Source organism: Hypanus sabinus, unplaced genomic scaffold (assembly GCF_030144855.1).
Source record: "Hypanus sabinus isolate sHypSab1 unplaced genomic scaffold, sHypSab1.hap1 scaffold_302, whole genome shotgun sequence".
Classification (NCBI taxonomy): domain Eukaryota; kingdom Metazoa; phylum Chordata; class Chondrichthyes; order Myliobatiformes; family Dasyatidae; genus Hypanus; species Hypanus sabinus.
Window position 1 is genome coordinate 285,526 of NW_026781175.1, and position 19,907 is coordinate 305,432.

The 19,907-nt window shown below is 44.5% G+C and overlaps 1 protein-coding gene across 1 annotated transcript in view; it reads left to right on the plus strand.

The window, feature by feature from the left end:
* LOC132388353 (NACHT, LRR and PYD domains-containing protein 3-like) overlaps nt 1–18,241 on the plus strand; it is a 53,398-nt gene extending 35,157 nt beyond the window's left edge. Inside the window, exons 3-8 of the mRNA XM_059960695.1 lie at nt 8,125–8,512; nt 8,883–8,969; nt 16,238–16,408; nt 16,552–16,722; nt 16,878–17,045; nt 17,207–18,241. Coding sequence (XP_059816678.1) covers nt 8,139–8,512; nt 8,883–8,969; nt 16,238–16,408; nt 16,552–16,722; nt 16,878–17,045; nt 17,207–17,294 — 1,059 coding nt within the window. The 5' untranslated portion in view covers nt 8,125–8,138 and the 3' untranslated portion in view covers nt 17,295–18,241. The remainder of the gene's footprint in view (nt 1–8,124; nt 8,513–8,882; nt 8,970–16,237; nt 16,409–16,551; nt 16,723–16,877; nt 17,046–17,206) is intronic.
* The last annotated feature ends 1,666 nt before the right edge of the window (nt 18,242–19,907 follow it).

Sequence of the window (19,907 nt, forward strand, 5' to 3'; positions counted from 1 at the left end):
ATCCCACATTACAATGACATTATGATCAAGTCTGCTCAGTTTAGTTGCTAGATATATGCTGAAGTGTATCCTCTCACGAACTACAGACCGGGGAACCAGCCTGATCACCGGCCCCGGCAAAGGGTCATTAAGTTCCAGTTCCACCTTCGACTGTGAATCAGAAATGTCTGGCACACCACAGTAAATCGCCGGCATCAGAGCGTCTGAGTATGGATGATAATATTGGGCCGGTGACTGAGGATATGGAACTGGCAGTATGCGGGATTTAGTCCAAGTTGGTAATTCCACAGCTGGAATGGAATTTCCTCAGTGTGCAGTGACGCTGAAGTCTCGGGCGGTTAGGCATTGGTTATGGGGAAATGGCCGTCTGCGCCACCTAAAAGGATATCATATCTGACAAGTATTCTGGAGATTATTGATGAGCTAAATATGAGGATAGATGAAAAAGGGCAGTGATGTTGCTCATCTGAACTTTGGAAAAGTTTGTAATAAGATCCTGCATGGCAGCTGATAAGGAAGGTTAAGTCACGTGGGATTCACGGGGAGTTAGCGAGGTGCATTCACTCCAATTACAGGATGTAGAGGGTCATGAGTGAAGATGGTGTTAGCGAATGGAGGCCAGTGACAAGTGGGATGTGCAGATCCATGTCGAGACCTCTGGAGTTCATTATTCATGTCATTGGTTTGTATATGAATGTACTTGGCACGGTTAGAAAGTTTGATACTAAATTCCGGACTCTGGATGATATTGCAACAGGTTCAATGAATTTCAAAGACATCTTGGATAGCGATGAAAATGGTCTGAAAAATGATGAATGGTTTTCAACTTGAACAAGTGAGAGTTGGTGCATTTTTGACAGTCAGGCCAGGGTGGGACTCGTGTCGTGAATGGGAGGGTACTGAGCGTTGTGGACAGATTGAGAAACAAAAAAAAATCATTATTACGCAACACAGAATACAATGCGGATGGAGAACAGTTACATAACTCCTATACAAAGGCTCAGCTCTGATACAGGTTCATCCACCTGAAATACTCACATACTGTCTGTCTTGTTGAATAATTCCAGCAGTTTTGTTTTATTTTTGTTAAAGATGTTTCGCCAACTTGCTGCTTTGTAAGCATGGAGTGTCTATATTTTGGTTAACAAGGTGAAGTGTAACAATCTGGTAATAGCCAGATAAATTGAGATCCTGAAGTGTGTGTTTCGGGATCTAGGCAGAAGGCTGAAGAACGGGACCTCAAGGGAGGCATTCTCAGGACTGCTGCCAGTACTACGTGATAGTGGTGGTATGAATTGGAGGAGCTGGCAGTGGAATGCGTGGCTGAGGAGTTGGTGCAGGGGGCATAGTTTTAGATTTTTGGAACATTGGGATCTCTTCTGGGGAAGGTGGGACCTGTACAGGTTGGATGGGTCGCACCTGAACTCGAGGGGGATCAATATTCTTGCTGATAGGTTTGCTAGCATGGCTCGAGAGGGTTTAAAATAATTTGCAAGGGGGATGTGACCCGGAACGATAGAGCAGTGAAAGAAGTGCATGGAGTAAAGCCAGATCTAACAAATAGACTGGCATTGATGAAAGAGAAGCAGAATAAAGGGTGTAAAGGTAGTAATGCAGAAGGACTAAAGTGTGTGTACTTCCATGCAAGAAGCATCAGGAACAAAGTCGATGAACTGAGAGCTTGGATACGAACATGGAATTATGATGTAGGGGCCATTACGGAGACTTGGCTGGCACCAGGGCAGGAATGGATTCTCAATATTCTTGGATTTCAGTGCTTTAAAAGGGTTTGGGGGGGGGGGAAGGGCAGGAGGGGTGGCATTACTGGTCAGGGATACTATTACAGCTGCAGAAGGGTGGGTAATGTAGCAGGATCCTCTTTTGAGTCAGTATGGGTGGAAGTCAGGAACAGGAAGGGAGCAGTTACTCTAGTGGGGGTATTCTATAGTCCCCCTGGTAGCAGCAGAGATACCGAGGAGCAGATTGGGAGGCAGATTTTGGAAAGGTGCAAAAATAACATGGTTGTTATCATGGGTGACATTAACTTCCCTAATATTGATTGGCAGTTGATTAGTTCCAAGGGTTTAGATGGGGCAGAGTTTGTTAAGTGTGTCCAGGATGAATTCCTGTCTCAGTATGTTGACAGGCCGAATGGGGGGAATGCCATACTAGATCTAGTATTGGGTAACTAACCGGGTCAGCACACAGATCTATCAGAGGGTGAGCATCTGGTTGACAGTGATCACCGCTCTCTGACCTTTAGCATTATCATGGAAAAGGATAGAATCAGAGAGGGCAGGAGAACTTTTAATTGGGGAAGGGCAAATTATGAGGGATTAAGTCTAGAACTTGTGGGTGTGAATTGGGATGTTGTTTTTGCAGGGAAATGTACTATGGACATGTGGTCGATGTTTAGGGATATCTTGCAGGATGTTAGGGATAAATTTGTCCCTGTGAGGAAGATAAAGAATGGGAGGGTGAAGGAACCATGGGTGACAAGTGAAGTAGAAAATCTAGTCAGGTGCAAGAAGGCAGCATATACGAGGTTTAGGAAGCAAGGACAAGATGTTCCTCTTGAGGAATATAGGGTAGCAAGAAAGGAGCTTAAGAAGGGGCTGAGAAGATTAAGAAAGGGGCATGAGAAGGCTTTGGCGAGTAGGATAAAGGAAAACCCCAAGGAATTCTTCAGGTATGTGAAGAAGAAAAGGATGGCAGGAGTGAAGGTAGGACTGATTAGAGATAAAGGTGGGAAGATGTGCCTGGAGGCTGTGAAAGTAAGCGAGGTCCTCAATGAATACTTCTCTTCGGTATTCACCACTGAGAGGGTACTTAATGAAGGAGAGGAAAATATGAGTGAGTTTGATGTTCTGGAGCATAATAATATTAAGGGAGAGAAGGTGATGGAGTTGTTAAAATACATTAGGACAGATAAGTCCCCTGAGCCTGACGGAATATTCCTCAGGCTGTTCCACGAGGCAAGGGAAGAGATTGCTGAACCCCTGCTAGAATCCTTATGTCCTCGTTGTCCACGGGAATGGTACCGGAGGATTGGAGGGAGGCGAATGTTTTCCCCTTTTTCAAAAAACGTAGTAGGGATAGTCCAGGTAATTATAGACCAGTGAGCCTTACGTCTGTGGTGGGAAAGCTGTTGGAAAAGATTCTTACAGATAGGATCTGTTGGCATTCAGAGAATCATGTTCTGATCAGGGACAGTCAGCATGGCTCTGTGAAGGGCAGATCGTGCCTACCAAGCCTGATAGAGTTCTCTGAGGAGGTGACCAGGCATATAGATGAGGGTAGTGCAGTGGATGTGATCTACATGGATTTTAGTAAGGCATTTGACAAGGTTCCACACGGTAGGCTTATTCAGAAAGTCAGAAGTCATGGGATCCAGAGAAGTTTGGCCAGGTGGATTCATAATTGGCTTGCCGGCAGAAGGCAGAGGGTCGTGGTGGAGGGAGTACATTCAGATTGGAGGGTTGTGACTTGTGGTGTCCCACAAGGATTTGTTCTGGATCCTCTATTTTTTGTGATTTTTATTAGCGACCTGGATGTGGGGGTAGAAGGGTGGGTTGGCAAGTATGCAGACGACACAAAAGTTGGCGGTGTAGTAGATAGTGTAGAGGATTGTAGAAGATTGCAGAGAGACATTGATAGGATGCAGAAGTGGGCTGAGAAGTGGCAGATGGAGTTCAACCCGGAGAAGTGTGAGGTGGTAGACTTTGGAAGGACAAACTCCAAGACAGAGTATAAATTAAATAGCACGATACATGGTGGCATGGAGGAGCAGAGGGATCTGGGGGTACATGTTCACAGATCCCTGAAAGTTGCCTCACAGGTAGATAGGGTAGTTAAGAAAGCTTATGGGGTGTCAGCTTTTATAAGTCGAGCGATAGTTTTTAAGAGACGTGATGTAATGATGCAGCTCTATAAAACTGTAGTTAGGCCACACTTGGAGTACAGTGTCCAGTTCTGGTCTCCTCAGTATAGGAAGGATGTGGAAGCATTGGAATGGGTACAGAGGAGATTTACCAGGATGCTGCCTGGTTTAGAGAGTATGGATTATGATCAGAGATTAAGGGAGCTAGGGCTTTACTCTTCGGAGAGAAGGAGGATAAGAGGAGACATGATAGAGGTGTACAAGATGTTCAGAGGAATAGACAGAGTGGACAGCCAGCGCCTCTTCCCCAGGGCACCACTGCTCAGTACAAGAGGACATGGTTTTAAGGGAAGGGGAGGGATGTCAAAGGGGGAAATTAGAGGAAGGGTTTCCACTCAGAAAGTGGTTGGTGCGTGGAATGCACAACCTGAGACAGTGGTTGAAGCAGGTACAGAAGTGAAGTTTAAGAGACTACTAGACAAGTATATGAAGGAATATAAGGTGAGGAATTTAATATGGGAGGCAGGGTTTGAGGGTCGGTACAACATTGTGTGCGGAAGGGCGTGTACTGTGCTTTACTATTCTAAGTTCTATGTTCTAATATTTGGGAAATTAAAATCTCACACTTAATAATAACAACCCTGTTATTATTTCTTCTTTCCAGAATCCATCTCCCTATCTGCTCCTCGATGTCCCTGTTACCATTGGGTGGTCTATAAAAACACCCAGCAGAGTTGTTGGCCCCTTCCTGTTTATAAATTACACCCACCCCTCCGAGACTCAGTAGACAACCCCTCCATGACTTCCTCTTTCTCTGCATCCGTAACACTACATCTGATCAGCAGTAACTTGGTCTCTCCTCTTCTGCCTCCCTCCCTGTCATTTGAAACGTCTAAAGCCTGGCACTCTAAGTAAGTATTCCTGCCGCTGAGCCATTCAAGTCTCTGTAATGGCCGCAACATCATAGTACCAAGTGCTACTCCACGCTCTAATTTCATCCTCTTTGTTCATAATATCCCTTGCATTAAAGTAGATACATTTGAAACCATCGGTCTGAGCGCATCCCATCTCTATCGCCTGCCTATCTTCTCTCTCACACTATTTACAAGCTTTCTTTATTTGTGAGCCAACCTCCGCTTCCTCCGTCTCTTCAGCTGTCTTCCCAATCCCCAGCAATTCTACTTTAAACTGTCCGCAATAGCCTGAGCAAATCTCCATGCCAAGATCTTGGTCCCCTTAGGATTCAAGTGCAACCAGTCTTTTGTAGAGGTCAGACCTGCCCCAAAAAAGGTCCCAATGATGCAGAAATCTGAATCTACTAGACCTCCTCCAATCCCTCCATTTATCCTCCGCTTCATTCTATTCCTAATCTCACTGTCACGAGAATACAAACTTTGAAGTCCTGCTTCTCAACTTCCTTCCTAACTACCTGCAGTCTGTTTTCAGGACTTTCTCCCTTTACTTACCTCCGTAGCTGTTCTCCTTCCCACTTAAGGGTATCGTGGACGCGATCAAAAAGATCCCGGACCCTGGCACCTGGGAGGAAAACTATCGTTCGTGTTTCTTTCTTGGTAGGCCGCCCCTCCAATAGTACTAAAACATGAGTACTTATTGTTAGGGAGGACAGCCACAGGGGTACCCCCTAGTATCTGATTCTTGCCCTTCCCTCTCCTGACTATTAATCACTTACCTCACGAGGTCTCGGTGTCAGTACTTGCTTATTGCTCTTATCTATCCCCACTTCACTCTCCCTGACCAGAAGAACGTCATCGAACTGCATCTCCAGATCTGTAACGTGCTCCCTAAGGAGCTGCAGCTCGACGCACCTCGTGCAGATGTGGCTGTCTGGAAATTAGGAAGTCTGAGGAACATCCCACCGCTGACACCCCAGCACAGAACATACATATTTCCTGTATCTATTCTTCACAAATAACTGACCTAGCCTCGACCTATTATCGCCGGTCCAGTTGAGGAAAAACTATTCTGTCTGCATCTACTACTTCGCCCGCTCCTATGACGCCCGCTCTATAAAGCAGTCTCCTTTTTAAACACTTCCCGTTGTCCCTATACAGAATTCTCTTAAAGCTTGAAATCGATTTGTCATGCACCACCTTTATGTTCCCCTTAAACCGTTTACCATTCACCATTAAGCCATGACTTCAGGTTGTAATCCCAACCTACCTCAGTGGAAGAAGCTTACTTGCATTTCTAATGCCCTTCCCTTGGACAACATCGGTGGCGTGCAGAGGGGAGACTTGCAGCTTGGGCAACTGCCGGTCTTATATTAAAAATACCTTGCCCAGGCTTGCGCCCTGGAAACTTTCCAAGGCGCAAATCCATGGTCTATCGAGACTAACGGAGGCCTACACTACACACTGCAGATAATTTTGTAAACTGCATTGCAGCAAGGCATTTGATAAAGTGCCCCATGCAAGGCTTATTGAGTAAGTAAGGAGGCATGGGTTCAAAGGGGACTTTGCTTTGTGCATCCAGAACTGGCATGCAACAGAAGACAAAGAGTGGTTGTAGACGGTTCATATTCTGCATGGAGGTCGGTAACCAGTGATGAGCCTGAATGATCTGTTCTGGGACCTTCACTCTTCGTGATTTTTATAAATGACCGGGATTAGGAAGTGGAGGAATGGATTAGTAAATTTGCTGATGACACAAAGTTTGGAGGTGTTGTGGATGATGTGCAGGGCTGTCAAAGGACAGAGCGGGACATTGGTAGGATGCAAAACTGGGCTGAGAAGTTCATTCTGGCAGGTCAAATATGATGGCAAAATATAGTATTAATGGTAAGATTTTTGGCAATGTGGAGGATCAGAGGGATCTTGGGGTCCTAGTCCATAGGACGCTCAAAGCAGCTGTGTAGGTTGACTCTGTGTTTAAGAAAGCGTGTGGTGTATTGGTCTTCATCAATCGTGGAATTGAATTTAGGAGCCCAGAGGTAATGTTGCAGTTACATAGGACCCTGGTCAGACCCAACTTGGAGTACGGTGCTCAGTTTTGGTATACTCACTACACGAAGGCCGTGGAAGCCATAGAAATGGTGCAGAGGAGATTTCCAAGAATGTTTTCTGGATTGGAGGGCATGCTTTATGAGAATATGCTGAGTGAACTCGGCCTTTTCTTCTTGGAGCGACGGATGTTGAGAGGTGACCTGATAGAGGTGTATAAGATGATGAGAGGCATTGATCTTGTGAATAGTCAGAGACTTTTTTCCCCAAGGCTGAAATTGTTGCCAGAAGATGTCAGAGATTTTAGATACTGGGGATTAGGTACAGAGGAGATGTCAGGGGTAAATTTTAAACTCAGAGAGTAGTGAGTGCGTGGAACGGGCTGCCGGCATAGGTGGTGGAGATGGATACGTTAGGGTCTTTTGGATAGGTACATAGAGCTTTGAAAAATAGAAGGCAATGAATAGGTCTGTTAATTTCTTTAAGGTAGGGACATGTTCGGCGCAACTTTGTGGGCAGAAAGGCCTCTATTATACCGTAGGTTTTCTGTGTTTCTATCAAAACTATCAAACGTCTACATTCCAATCAATGAAGTCCTAATGTAATCGGTCTCTCCATATAATTCAGTTTTCTAGTCTTTACACTAACTTTGTATATTTTCTTCGGCCTCTTTCCATCGTACTTTTATCTTTCCTCGGGTAGCTGACTGAAATTGCATGCAATACTCCAAATTAGCCCTCACCAATGTCAACAATAAATACCATCTCCTCTTTCAGTCCTATCTACCTCTGACGCCAGTTCCAATGAATGCTCATATCCTGAGCGAAGTCTGGAAGAACGCAGCGGGTTGCTGTTTATATTTGATGTTTTCGATGAATTCAAGCACAGAATCGATTTTGCAGACAGTTGGAGAGATACAAATCCTCAGCACCAGTGGCCAGATCCCGAGTGGTGGTGTGAGGCGTCGCACATTGTGTACAGTTTAATCCAGGGCAAGCTGCTCCCAGGGTGTTCAGTGCTGGTGACTTCCCGTCCCACTGCGTTACATTTATTGGAGAAGGCAGAGAGGAGTTCCCAGTTCCTCTCCGGGTTTCTCATAGAGCTTTTCAAGGGAGATACTACTGTCAGGAGTGTCGTGTACTTATTTCGTGCCTCTCCATCCAAGAGTTTTTAACTGTGTTCGCACAATTCTTGATTCCACCTACTGGGGACTTGCTAAAACTCCTCACTGATACCCACAGTACAATAATGGATGATTTGATAATTTTCTCATTTTTGTTGCAGGTCTCTCCTCCGAAATGACATCTCAGGCCCTGGAGGAGTTTCTGGGTCCATTTACGTATCAAAGAATCTGCCAGGTGATTGACTGGATGAAGAAGGATGTAAAACGCCAGACTGAAAAAACAGAGAGTGAAGCTGGTAAAAGGAGCCTCCTGAAAACTTTGCACTACCTGTTTGAGTCTGAGAATCGTGGGCTGGCTAAGGTCGCAGTGCGATCTGTGGAGACACTTTCCTTCAGTGGAATGTCTTTGACCCCGATTGAATGTGTAGTCTTGTCACAAGTCATCGGGCTTTCTGATACAATAAAATGTCTCGACCTGGATCGCTGCGACATTCAGCATGAAAGTCTCCAATGGTTTGGACACGGGCTGCACAAGTGCCAGGAGTTGAGGTAGTGATTAAATTGTCTCTCCCTGATTATTGTAAAATTGTACTGTTTTTCTTTTGTAAAATAGCCTACACGGAACTACCTCCTGCTCTTTTCTGCACCCCAGCTACCATGTTGCCTCAGGGCTTGGGTAGCAAGAAATGAGTAGAGAGCCCTTGACACTATTGTTGACCGCTTGTTCTTCATCTACGTCCACCACACATCCATCTCCAGCCCGCACTGTGAGGGATGGTGCTCCATCCTACCCAATATTGATATCCCTTGAACAGTCCACAACAGAGCAGTTCGGTGGGAGGAGGAGAATAATTGTCTGTCAAATGTTAGAATCCATGAAGTGTACCTTCTGACTTCTAAACACTTTGCCTGATTTTAGCCTGGTAGGTAATAAGCTGGGAGACTCGGGAGTGAAATTGGTGTCTGCAGCTCTGAGGAACCCGGAGTGTAAAATACAGAAACTGTGGTAAGTACCAGACTGTGGGAGATCGTGTTTACAGTCACTGAGTGTCTGACACTGAACATCAATGTAATCAGTAACTGTGTTAATAATAAACACTGGGGATTTGTATCATCTCCGATCTCTTTGTGTACTTCACAACCATTATTTCTTGGCTGGAGAAACACGCACAGCACGCTGGAGGAACTCAGTAGGTCGGGCAACATCCATGGAAAAGAACAGTCAACTTTTCAGGCCGATACCATTCGTCAGGACTGGCGAAGGGTTTGCATCCGAAACGTTAAATGCTCTTTTCCACTGATGCTGCCCGACCTGCTGAGTTCCTCCAGCGTGTTGTGCGTGTTGCTTTGACCACAGCATCTGCAGGGTATTTTGTGTTTCCGATTTTCTGGCTGGAGATTGCCCGTCTCAAAGATTCTGCTGCCGGGGATCTCGCCTCGGCTTCCTCTTTATTTAAATCGCAGACGGTGCTGATTTGACTAAAAGATATACTGGGAGATTCCGCAATTTTTATGGGGAGGGCGATCAACCAGATGTTTCGTTACATATTGGTACAAATGAAATAGGAAGGAAAGAAAAGAGGTCCTGAAAAGAGAATTTAGAGAGCTGGGTCGAATGCTGAGAAGCAGGACCTCCAGTGTAGCAACTTATGCATTGCTACCTATGCCATGCGCCAGTGAGGTTAGAAACAGGATTATTTGGCAGATTGATGCACGGCTGAGAACCGGTTGCAGTTGGCAGGCCTTCAGGTTCTTCGACCATTGGGATATCTTCTGTTGCAGTTATGACCTTTTCTAAAGTGACGGGCTGCACCTGAACCAGAGAGAGACTAGATTTCTCGCAGATAGGTTTATAACAGCTGTTAGAACTGGTTTAAACAAAATCGGAGTGAAGAGACACAGATGGTTAAAAAATACAAAACATGCAGTCAGACTGTCAGGAAAGGCAGGCATAGGATAGGACAAAATTGCAGCCAGTAGGGTGAGTGCCGTCGCATTAATTATTCAGAATAAAAAAGGTAGTAAAGACAGTATTCAAGGTACTATATCCCAATGCATGGAGTACAAGAAACAAATTGAATCCTATGTTACATTACTACAGATTGTCAGGTGCATTACTGAATCGTGGCTGAAGGATGGTAGTAGTTGGAGCTGGATGTCAGAGAAAACACATAATATCAGAGGGAGAGGAAAATTCTGCGTGGCTCTGCTTGTAAAAAGTAGCATCAAAACATTAAAAACTTGTGACATAGTATCGGATGATGTTGAATCTTTGTGGGTTGAGTTATGAGAATGTAAGGATAAAAAGGCAGTTATATACGGTCCTCCCTACAGTGGCTGGAAAGTAGATCAGAGATTACAACAGGAGGTAGAAAATGCGTGTCAAATGTGCAATGGTATGATCGTCATGTGAGATTGTAACATGTAGCTTGATTGGGAAAATCAGCTTGGTAATATATCTCAAGAGAGTGAGTTTGTTGAATGACTTTTTAGAAAATCAGCTAGGAGATCAGCTGCACTGGATAGGGTGTAATGAAATGATCTGGAGGCGTTTAGGGAGCTTAAGGTAGAAGGACCTTTAGGAACTAGTGATCACAATATGAGGGCACGACTTCAGGATTGAAGGACTGTTTTCGAACTGAAAAGCGGAGAAATTACTTTAGTCAGAAGTTAGTAAATCTGTGGAATTTGTTGTCATGAGCGGCAGTGAACGCCATGCTATTGGGTGCACTAAATGCTGAGAGGGATAGGTCCTGGATTATCTACGACATCAAATGGTATGGAGTAAAAGCAGGGGGTGGAGATGACTGGAGGAAGTGGTTCAGCCCATGATTGAATGGAGGAGTAGACTGGATAGGCCCAATGGTCTATTTCTGATCCTAAATCTTATGGTCTTATTGTCTTATACACATGTGTATCCCAAAGGTAAAGAAATACTCAAATGGCAAAATTGTACAACGGTGGCTGACAAGGAAAGGATAAGGTAATGTAAACATGAAAGAGAGCATACAATAAAGTAAATGGTGGGAAGATAGAGGATTGGGAAACCCTACAGAAAACAACTAAAAGAACAATTAGAAAGGAAAAGATGAAATATGAAATCATTCTACAAACAATATCAAACTGGATAGTAAAGGCCTTTTTCAAGTATGTTAAAACTAAAAGATAGATCAGAGATAGGGCCGGTAGAACATGAGGCAGCAGAAGGAATAACGGGGGACAAGGAGATAGCAGATGACCTAAATGAGTATATTGCATCACTCCTCACTGTGGAAGATTATGTAATGTGTGAAGGAACAGAAGTGGGTGCAATTACTATTACAAGGTGCACAAAAAGCTGAAAGACTTAAAAGTAAATAGGTCACCCGGCCCAGATGAACTGCACCCTAGGTTTCTGAAAGAAGAAGCACTCGAGATTCGGGCGGCACCAGAAAAGATCTTTCAAAAATCAATTGAGGAGATTACACGTAGTACACGTAGTACACGTCGGGGGTGAATTGCGTGTTGTATATTTGAACTTCGAAGAGGCCTTTAACAAGGTGCCATACTTGAGGCTACTTTACAAGTTAAGAGCTCATGTTATTACAGGAATGTTACTAACATGGTTAGAGCTTTGACTGTCTGGTAGAAGGTAGTGAGTGGGAATAAAATGACCCATGTCTGGTTGGCTTCCAGTGACTGGTGGTGTTCCGCAAGTGTCGGTTTTGGGACCACTTCTTTTTATGCTGTATATAAAAGACAGATGATGAAATGGATTATTTTGTTTCCAAGTTTTCAGTTATGCAAAGATCAGTGGAACGGCGGGTAGTATTGATGAAACAGAAAGAATGCAGAAGTACTTAGATAGATAAAGAGAATGGGCAATATAGTGGCAGATGAAATAAAATGTTGCAAAATGTATGGACGCGCTCTTTGATAGTAGAAATAAATGCACGGACTATTATCTAAACGAGGACAAAAACCCAAAAATCTGAGACGCAAAGAGTCTTGCGAGAGCATATGCAGAACGTCCTAATAGTTGATTTGCAGGTTGAGATGTTGATGAGGAAGGCAAATGCAATGTTAGCATTCATCTCAAGAGGTCTAGCGTTCAACAGTGGGGATTTGATACTCAGGCTTTATAAGGCACCCGTGAGGTCTCACCTTGAGTATTGTGTACAATTCAGGGCCCCTCATCTGAGAAAAGATGTGCTAGTATTGGAAGAGGTCCAGAGGAAGTTCGCAAGGATGATTACTGGAATGAAAGGATTATCATACGAGGAACTTTTGACTGCTGTGGGTCTGTACTCGCTGATATTCAGAAGGATGAGGGAGTGTCTCATTGAAACTTTTGAAATGCCTCAAAAGAATAGATGTGTGAAGAATGTTTCTCATGACGGGTGACGGGTGAGTCTAGGACAAGAGGGAACAACCTCAAAAAAGAGATGCTGAGGAATTTCTTTAGCCAATGGGTGCAGAATTTTTTCCCACTTGACAGCTGTGCAGACCAGTCGTTGGGTAGAGATTGATGGGTTCTTGATTGTAAATGGCATCAAAGGTTACGGGGAGAAAGCAGGGAACTGGGCTTGAGGAAGAGAGGAATAAAAGGATCACCTATACTTTAATGGCGAAACAGACTCGTTGGGTCAGATGGTTTTATTCTGCTCCGAAGTCTTATGGTCTTAGGTCTTCAGTCTTATGATCTTAAGATGCTGAATCCCTGCGGGTTGAATTAAGATACTGCAAGAGTAAAATGACCATGATGGTAATTATATACAGGACGCCCAACAACAGCTGGACTGTGGACCACAGATCACGGCAGGAAATAGAAAAGGCGTGTAAAAAGGACATTGTTATGGTTTTCCTGGGAGATTTCAAAATGCAGGTCGATTGGCAAAATCAATTTGGTAATGGATCTTAAGAGAATAAGTTTTTTGAATATTTATGAGATGGCTTTTTAGAGCAGTTTATCGTTGAGCCTTCTAGGGGATCAGCTATACTGGATTGGGCGTTCTGTAATGATACGGAGGAAATTAGGAAGCTTGTATGTCATAAAAAAAACAAATGGTAAAATAGTACAGCTATGGCTGACAAGGGAAGTCAAAGCTAACGTAAAAACAAAAGAGATGGCATACAACAAATCAAAAAGATACCGGTAAGAGAAAGCGTTGGGAAGTCTTTAAAAAACTACGGAGAGCAGGTAAAAGAATCATTAAGTGGAAAACGGTGAGATTTGTAAGGAAGCAAGCAAACAATATCAAATTGGATAGCAAACGCTTTTTCAAGTATGTAACACTAAAACAGAGATGTCAATTTATATATGACCGATAGACAATGAGGCCAAAGAAACAATATCGGCGGATAAGGAGATGGCTGATGAACTTAAACAGTATCTTACATCAGTATTCACCGTGGAAGACACGAACAGTGTGCTGATGTTGAAGGGTGTGAGGGATGAGAAGTAAATGCAGTTATTATTACAAAGGAGAAGGTCCTGAGAAAGCTGGACGCCCTAAGGATACATGTCACTTGGATCGGATGAACTGCACCCTACTGTTCTGAAAGAGGTAGCGACAGAGGTTTTTGAGACGTTAGTGATGATTTTTCAGAAGGCACTGTACTCTGGCATGGTGCCACAGGACGTTCGAAAAATGCAAATATCTCTCCACTCTTTAAGAAAAGAAGAAAGCTGCAGGAAGAAAGCATAAACCATTTATGGAACACACTACCGTCAGTGGTTGGGAAGATATTTTAGTCATTTGTTAAGGATAACGTTATCAATTATTTGGTGAGACAGGAAAAGAAGGGAGAAAGTCAGCGTTGTTTCCTTCAGCGAAACTCCTGCCTGGGAAACCTGTTAGAATTCACTGAGAAGACTGCAAGGAGGATAGATGAAAGAAATGCATTGAATGCTGCAGATTTGTCAGTGTACCGCACATGAGACAGCTTACAAATTTAACTGCCTTTGGTATTGCAAGATAATTACTGGCATGGTTAGAGCATTGGCTGATTGGTTGGAGGCAGCTAGTGGGAATGAAAAGATCCTTTTCTGGTTGGCTGAAAGTGACTAGTAGTTTTGCACAGAGCTCTGGATTGGGACCGCATCGTTTATGTTGGAAATCAATTACTTAGATGATGGAGTCAGTGGCTTTATTGGCGTTTTGCAGATGATACGATGATTGGTGTTGAGGAAACAGATAGGCTTCAGGAAGAATAGACAGCTTAGGCGAATGGGCAAGAAAGAGGCAAGGGAAACACAATGTTGCAAAATGCATGGTCATGCACATTGTTAGTAGAAATTAATATGAAGACAATTTTCTAATCGGGGAGAAGAACATAAATTCTGAGTACAAAGATGCCAGAACACATTAAATTTTAACGTGTAGGTAGAGTCAATGATGAGAAAGGCAAATGCAATGTAGCATTTATTTCAAGACATCTAGAATACAAGAACAAGGATATGGTGCTGGGGCTTGACAACGCACTGGTGAGGCTTCGCCTTGATTATTGTGAGCACATTTGGGCTCCTCAGCTAAGGAAATATGTGCTGACATTGGAGAGGGTTCAGAGAACATCCTGGGTGATTGGGGTTTTTAATGATGGATGCCGCTTTTTTGAGGCATCTCCTCGAAGATGTCTTGGATATTACGGAGGCTATTGCCCATAATGGAGTTAACTAGATTCACAAATACCAGCAATGTATTTTGAACTTGTGCAGTAGCCACAGCCAATATAACATATTCCCATCACATAATGTACCAGTTGGTGATGCGGACAGTTAGAATGATATCCACAGTACATCACTAGGAATTTGCGAGTATTTCTCGAAATGCTCCAAATCGCCTAACACTCACAATGAAAAATAGCCTTTTATAACTGGCTTTCCTTATAACTGCATCGACGTGCGGCCAAAAGGTAGGTCTTCAACGATATTAACACCCAGTAACGAAGTAGCTCACTCTCTCCACTTCTGTTCTTTCTGTGAGGATTGGTTCGATTTCCCTTGACTTACCCTTCCTGTCGTCATAAGCATCTGTCTGGTCTTACTGATGTTGAGTGCAAGACTATTGCAACATCCTTGAACTATATGTTGTATCTAACTCCCGCACGCCTTTTTGCGACAATCTGAGTTTAAGCCAACTACGGTTGTATCATCAACAAATGTATAAATGGCAGTTAAGCTGTTCTTAGCCAGAGGTTCATGGGTGTAAAGAGAGAACAGTGGACTAACCACACATCCCTGAGCTGCGCCAGTGTTGAATGTCAGTGAGATGGAAATGTTATTTCCAATCGGCACCGATGGTCTGGTCAGGAAGTCGAAGATCCTCATCAGGGAGCGGTCCAGAAACTTTGGTCCTGTAGCATTTCTAACTGAATTGTAGGAATGATAGAGTCAAATATTGAGATGTAGTGAATGAACCTAAGGGTTCGCATTATCGAGGCTCCAAGGCAGCACTGAGAGCCATTACGGTCGACTCTGCCATAGACCTATTGTGGCGATGTGCAATTTGAGTGTGTGCAAGTCCTTGCTGAGCCAGGAGTTCATTCCAGCCATAACCAATCTGTCACAGCATTTTATCACAGCAGATGTGAGTGCTACTGGGCGATAGTCATTATGGCAGCTCACCGTGTTCTTGGTCACTGGTAAACGTGTTGGCCTTTTGAAGCAGGCGGCTACTTCCAGATGTACTAATGAGAGAGTGGAAATGTGTATAAACACCCGAGCCAGCTGGCGGGCACAAGTTTTCACATCGTCACCAAGTATTCCATCGGGCCTTTCACCCTCCAGGTAGACAACCTTTTGTCGACCTCCGAGACAGAGATCAAAAGGTCACCGGATGCTGTAATTTTACTCTCCCTTTCAAAGCATGCGTGGCCGGCAGGCATTACTGCCATTCGTGGTAATGCTTCGCTTTGTAGGAAGTATTGGCATGCAATCTCTGCCAGAGATGACGTGCATTTAATGTCACTGTCCACCGTGCTTCGAATTCTTCCGCAGATCTTGAAGTAGCCCTCCGAATGTCACACTTGGTATTCTTGTTCAGCCCAAGGTCGCCTGATTTAAATGCCACAGACCTATCCCTCAGCAGACTTCAAAACTCTTGGTTCATCCATTGCTTTTGATTCGTGTATACTCATACTGATACAAGCAGATTTTAATGAAGTCTGTGACAGCAGTGATGTATTCGTTCAGACTCAATGTTGAATCACTGAATACAGTTCAGTCCACTGGAAGAATAAGCTCTGGCGACCTGTCTCTCTGTGTCCTTCACCCTCACTCTCTCTCATCTCCAGGCTGGAGAAAGTTGATCTCACAGCTTCTGGTGTCGAGGATCTCGTATCCGCTCTCAATATAAACAAATCACTGACGGGACTGAACCTGAGTGACAATAACCTGGGAGATTCGGGAGTGAAACTATTGATTGCAGCTTTGTGGAAACCCAAGTGTAATATAAAGAAACTGTGGTAAGTACCAGATTGTGGGAGATTGCGTTTACTGTCACTGGATGTCTGACACTGAGCATTATTTGTGTTACCGATAAACACTGGGGATTTGTACCGTCTCCTGTCTCTCTGTGTCCTTTACCCTCACTCTCTCTCATCTCCAGGCTGAGGTATATCGGTCTCACAGATTCTGGTGCCGAGGATCTTATGCCCGCTCTCAGTACAAACCCATCACTGACGGAGCTGTACCTGAGTGATAATAAAATTGGAGATTCAGGAGTGAATCTGGTGTCTGAGGCTCTGAGGAACCCGGAGTGTAAAATACAGAAACTGTGGTAAGTACCAGACTGTGGGAGATTGTGTTTACAGTCACTGGGTGTCTGAAACTGAACATTAATGTGATCAGTAATTGTGTTACTGATAAACTCTGGGGATTTGTACCGTCTCCTTTCTCTCTGTGTCCTTCACCCTCACTCTCTCTCATCTCCAGGCTGAGGGGTGTCGATCTCACAGATTCTGGTGCCAATGGTCTCATCTCCGCTCTCAGTACAATTGGATCACTCACGGAGCTGGACCTGAGTTACAACTCGCTCACAGACCAATTTGTCTCCGCTCTCCACCACTTCATCCTGACTCATCCGAGGCTGATGCTGATATGGTAAGTGTGCTAATGCTCAATGTGATAAAATACCAGCGGATCCGCGGGTTTTCTGGTGATATTTGTCTGTCAGTGTTGTGGAAACAATAAACCCCAGTCACCTGTTACTGATACTGTTGTGTAATTTGGTTATTTCATCTTTATTCCTCTAACTGTTTCAGGCTGCGGTGCAATCGTTTCAGTGAAATCAGGAAGAAGGAAATGAAATCGCTGGGAGAATCCAAATATGGACTACAAGTGGACATCTGAATTCCTGAACATTCCCGCCCGTGGGATGGGGATATTTTGGCTGATTCCCGCACTCCGCTTAATTGATCACTCTCCCCTTTAATTCCCAACGATTATAAGAGATGTTAAATCCAATTCTCATCCCAATATGTCAATCCACAGTTTCCTTGATGAGGCCTCAACTAGGTTTGAGGAACAACACCTGGGTAGGATCCAAACTGCTGGATAGAACATCGATTTAACAAGCACCAGCCACATCCCCTTCACCAATCCCTGTCCCCTTTTTCCTCTCTCATCTTACTTCCTGGCTTGCCCATCACCTTTCTAGGGCGTCCGTTCCCGTTTTATTTCTTCCATCACATTCTGTCCTCTCCTATTGGGTTCCCCATTCTCTAGCCTACATCTCTTTCACCTAACAACGCAGATCTTTATTTTACTCACCTCTCCCCCTGTTTTAACTATAACCATGTGTTTCTCCCTCCCTTTTCCCCACCTTCCAACTCTGACCCCATTGTTTCCCTGTCCTGATGAAGTGTCTCGGCCTGAAACGTCGGCTGTACTCTTTACCACAGATGCTGCCTGTGCTTGACTTTTGTGTTCCTCCACTATTCTGTGTGCATTTCCAGAATCAGCGGATTTACTTTTGCTTGTAACGGGCCCTGGCTCCTGCCTCGGTCTATGACATCAAAGGAGGTCCCACAAGCGTAATCCTGCTTGCTGTTCAGCGACACTTCTTCCTCTGAATGTCCGGATCCGAGTGCTCCCGAAATTAGGCCCTGAGGAATTATACAGACAGGAATGGGCCGGGGGTATGGCACAGCCTGGGACACCAGTGTCCTTGGATGGGATTATCCGCGGAGGGAATCTTATGCTCACTTTGGGCCAAGGACGGTATACTGAGCAATCTGGACGACATAATTATTTAAATTGACAAATACCTCGGTAGTGAGCTTGGGTCTACAGTGATACCGGACACGGTCCTGACGTGGAGAATGATGGTGAGAAAAAGAACTGGTTATTCAAACTGTCACTCGCTGTCGCCAGTCAGTTAATTGTGTGTGATTGTGATAGTATCATAAGAACATGGGAATAGGAGCAGGAGTAGACCAACTGGCCCAAAACTGTTCCGCCATTCGATAAGATTATGACTGATGTGGCTATGGCCTCACCCCCACCTATCTGCATTTTCCGCGTACCCTATCCATTCCCCAACTATGGAAAAATGTATCCAACCGTGCCTGAAATATATTGACTGATGTACCCTCCAATGCTTCATTGGGCAAATAGTTTCACAGATTCATGACTCTCTGGAAAAAGCAGTTCCGCCTCATCTCCATCCTAAAACTACTCCCTGGAATCTTGAGGCTATATCCACTAGTTATGGTCTCACCTATCAGAGGGAACAGTTTCGCCTTTATCTTATCTATCACTTCCATATAAGATCTCCTTTCATTCTTCTGAATACCAGCGAGTACAGTCCCAGGCAGCTCAAACTGTCCTCATAGTCTAAACTCTTCATCTCTGGATCAACCTGGTGAACTTCCCCCGCACTGTCTCCAAAGCCAGTATATCCTTCTTCAATTAAGGAGACCAGAAAAGCGTGTAGTACTCCCGGTGCGGCCTCACCTGCACCGGTACCCTGCACAGCTGCAGCATAAACTACCCCTCCCCCGCCCCAGCTATTCAGCTTAAAGCTGAATAGTTATGGGAATGGCTACGATCATGGTCCCATCACGGTTCAAGTGAAGCCCGTCCTATTAGTACAGCTCCCACCTTTCCTAAACCTTTGACATGTTCCCGTGAATTCAGATTCACTTCTCCCAGACCAATCCTGGAGCCGGGCATTTAACTCACTAACCTTCTTGACCCTATGCCAATTTGCATCTGGCTCAGAGATTACCACCATTTTGGTGCTTTTTTTTTGAAATTTAGTCCCTAGCAGCTCAAATTCTCTCAGCATACCTCTTACCTCGTTTTTCCTATGTCGTTGGCACTCACACGGACCACGACAACGGGAGCTTTCCCCACCCACTGCAATTCCTCTGCAGGTTTGATAAGATGTCCCGAACCCGGGCACCAGGCCGGCAACATAACCTTCTGGACTCTTTATCCTTGCGACCGAGAACTCTGTCAATTCCACTGACTATACCACCGCATTTCTCTTCTCTCCCACCTCCCCAACCCCCTTGAATAGCTCCTTGAACTACGGTGCCACCGTTAGGTTGCTCATCCTTCCTACAGTCCCCGTAATCTACACAGGGAGCAAGAATCTGAGACCAACACGTACAAACAAGCTGGATGAACTCAGTAGGTCGGGCAGCATTCGTTAACCGCTCCTGTCAACTGCTGAGTTCCTGAGTTCATCCAGCTTGTTTGTACGTGTTGATTTGACCACAACATCTGCATTTGATCGATCTGTGGCCATCTATTGCAAAAAAAAAATACACAACGAAAATCGCCAGCAATGATTCTGGGGATAGTGACTGTGTTCAGCTGGTTCAGGACCACTTACTGGTATTTTCTGTCTTCACAGTATTATACAATGATAATTACTCCATTTATCTGTCCTTATCTTTCTCGATGCAAACGAACATATTCAATTGCATCCTCACTTCTGTAAATTCCATTCCTGCT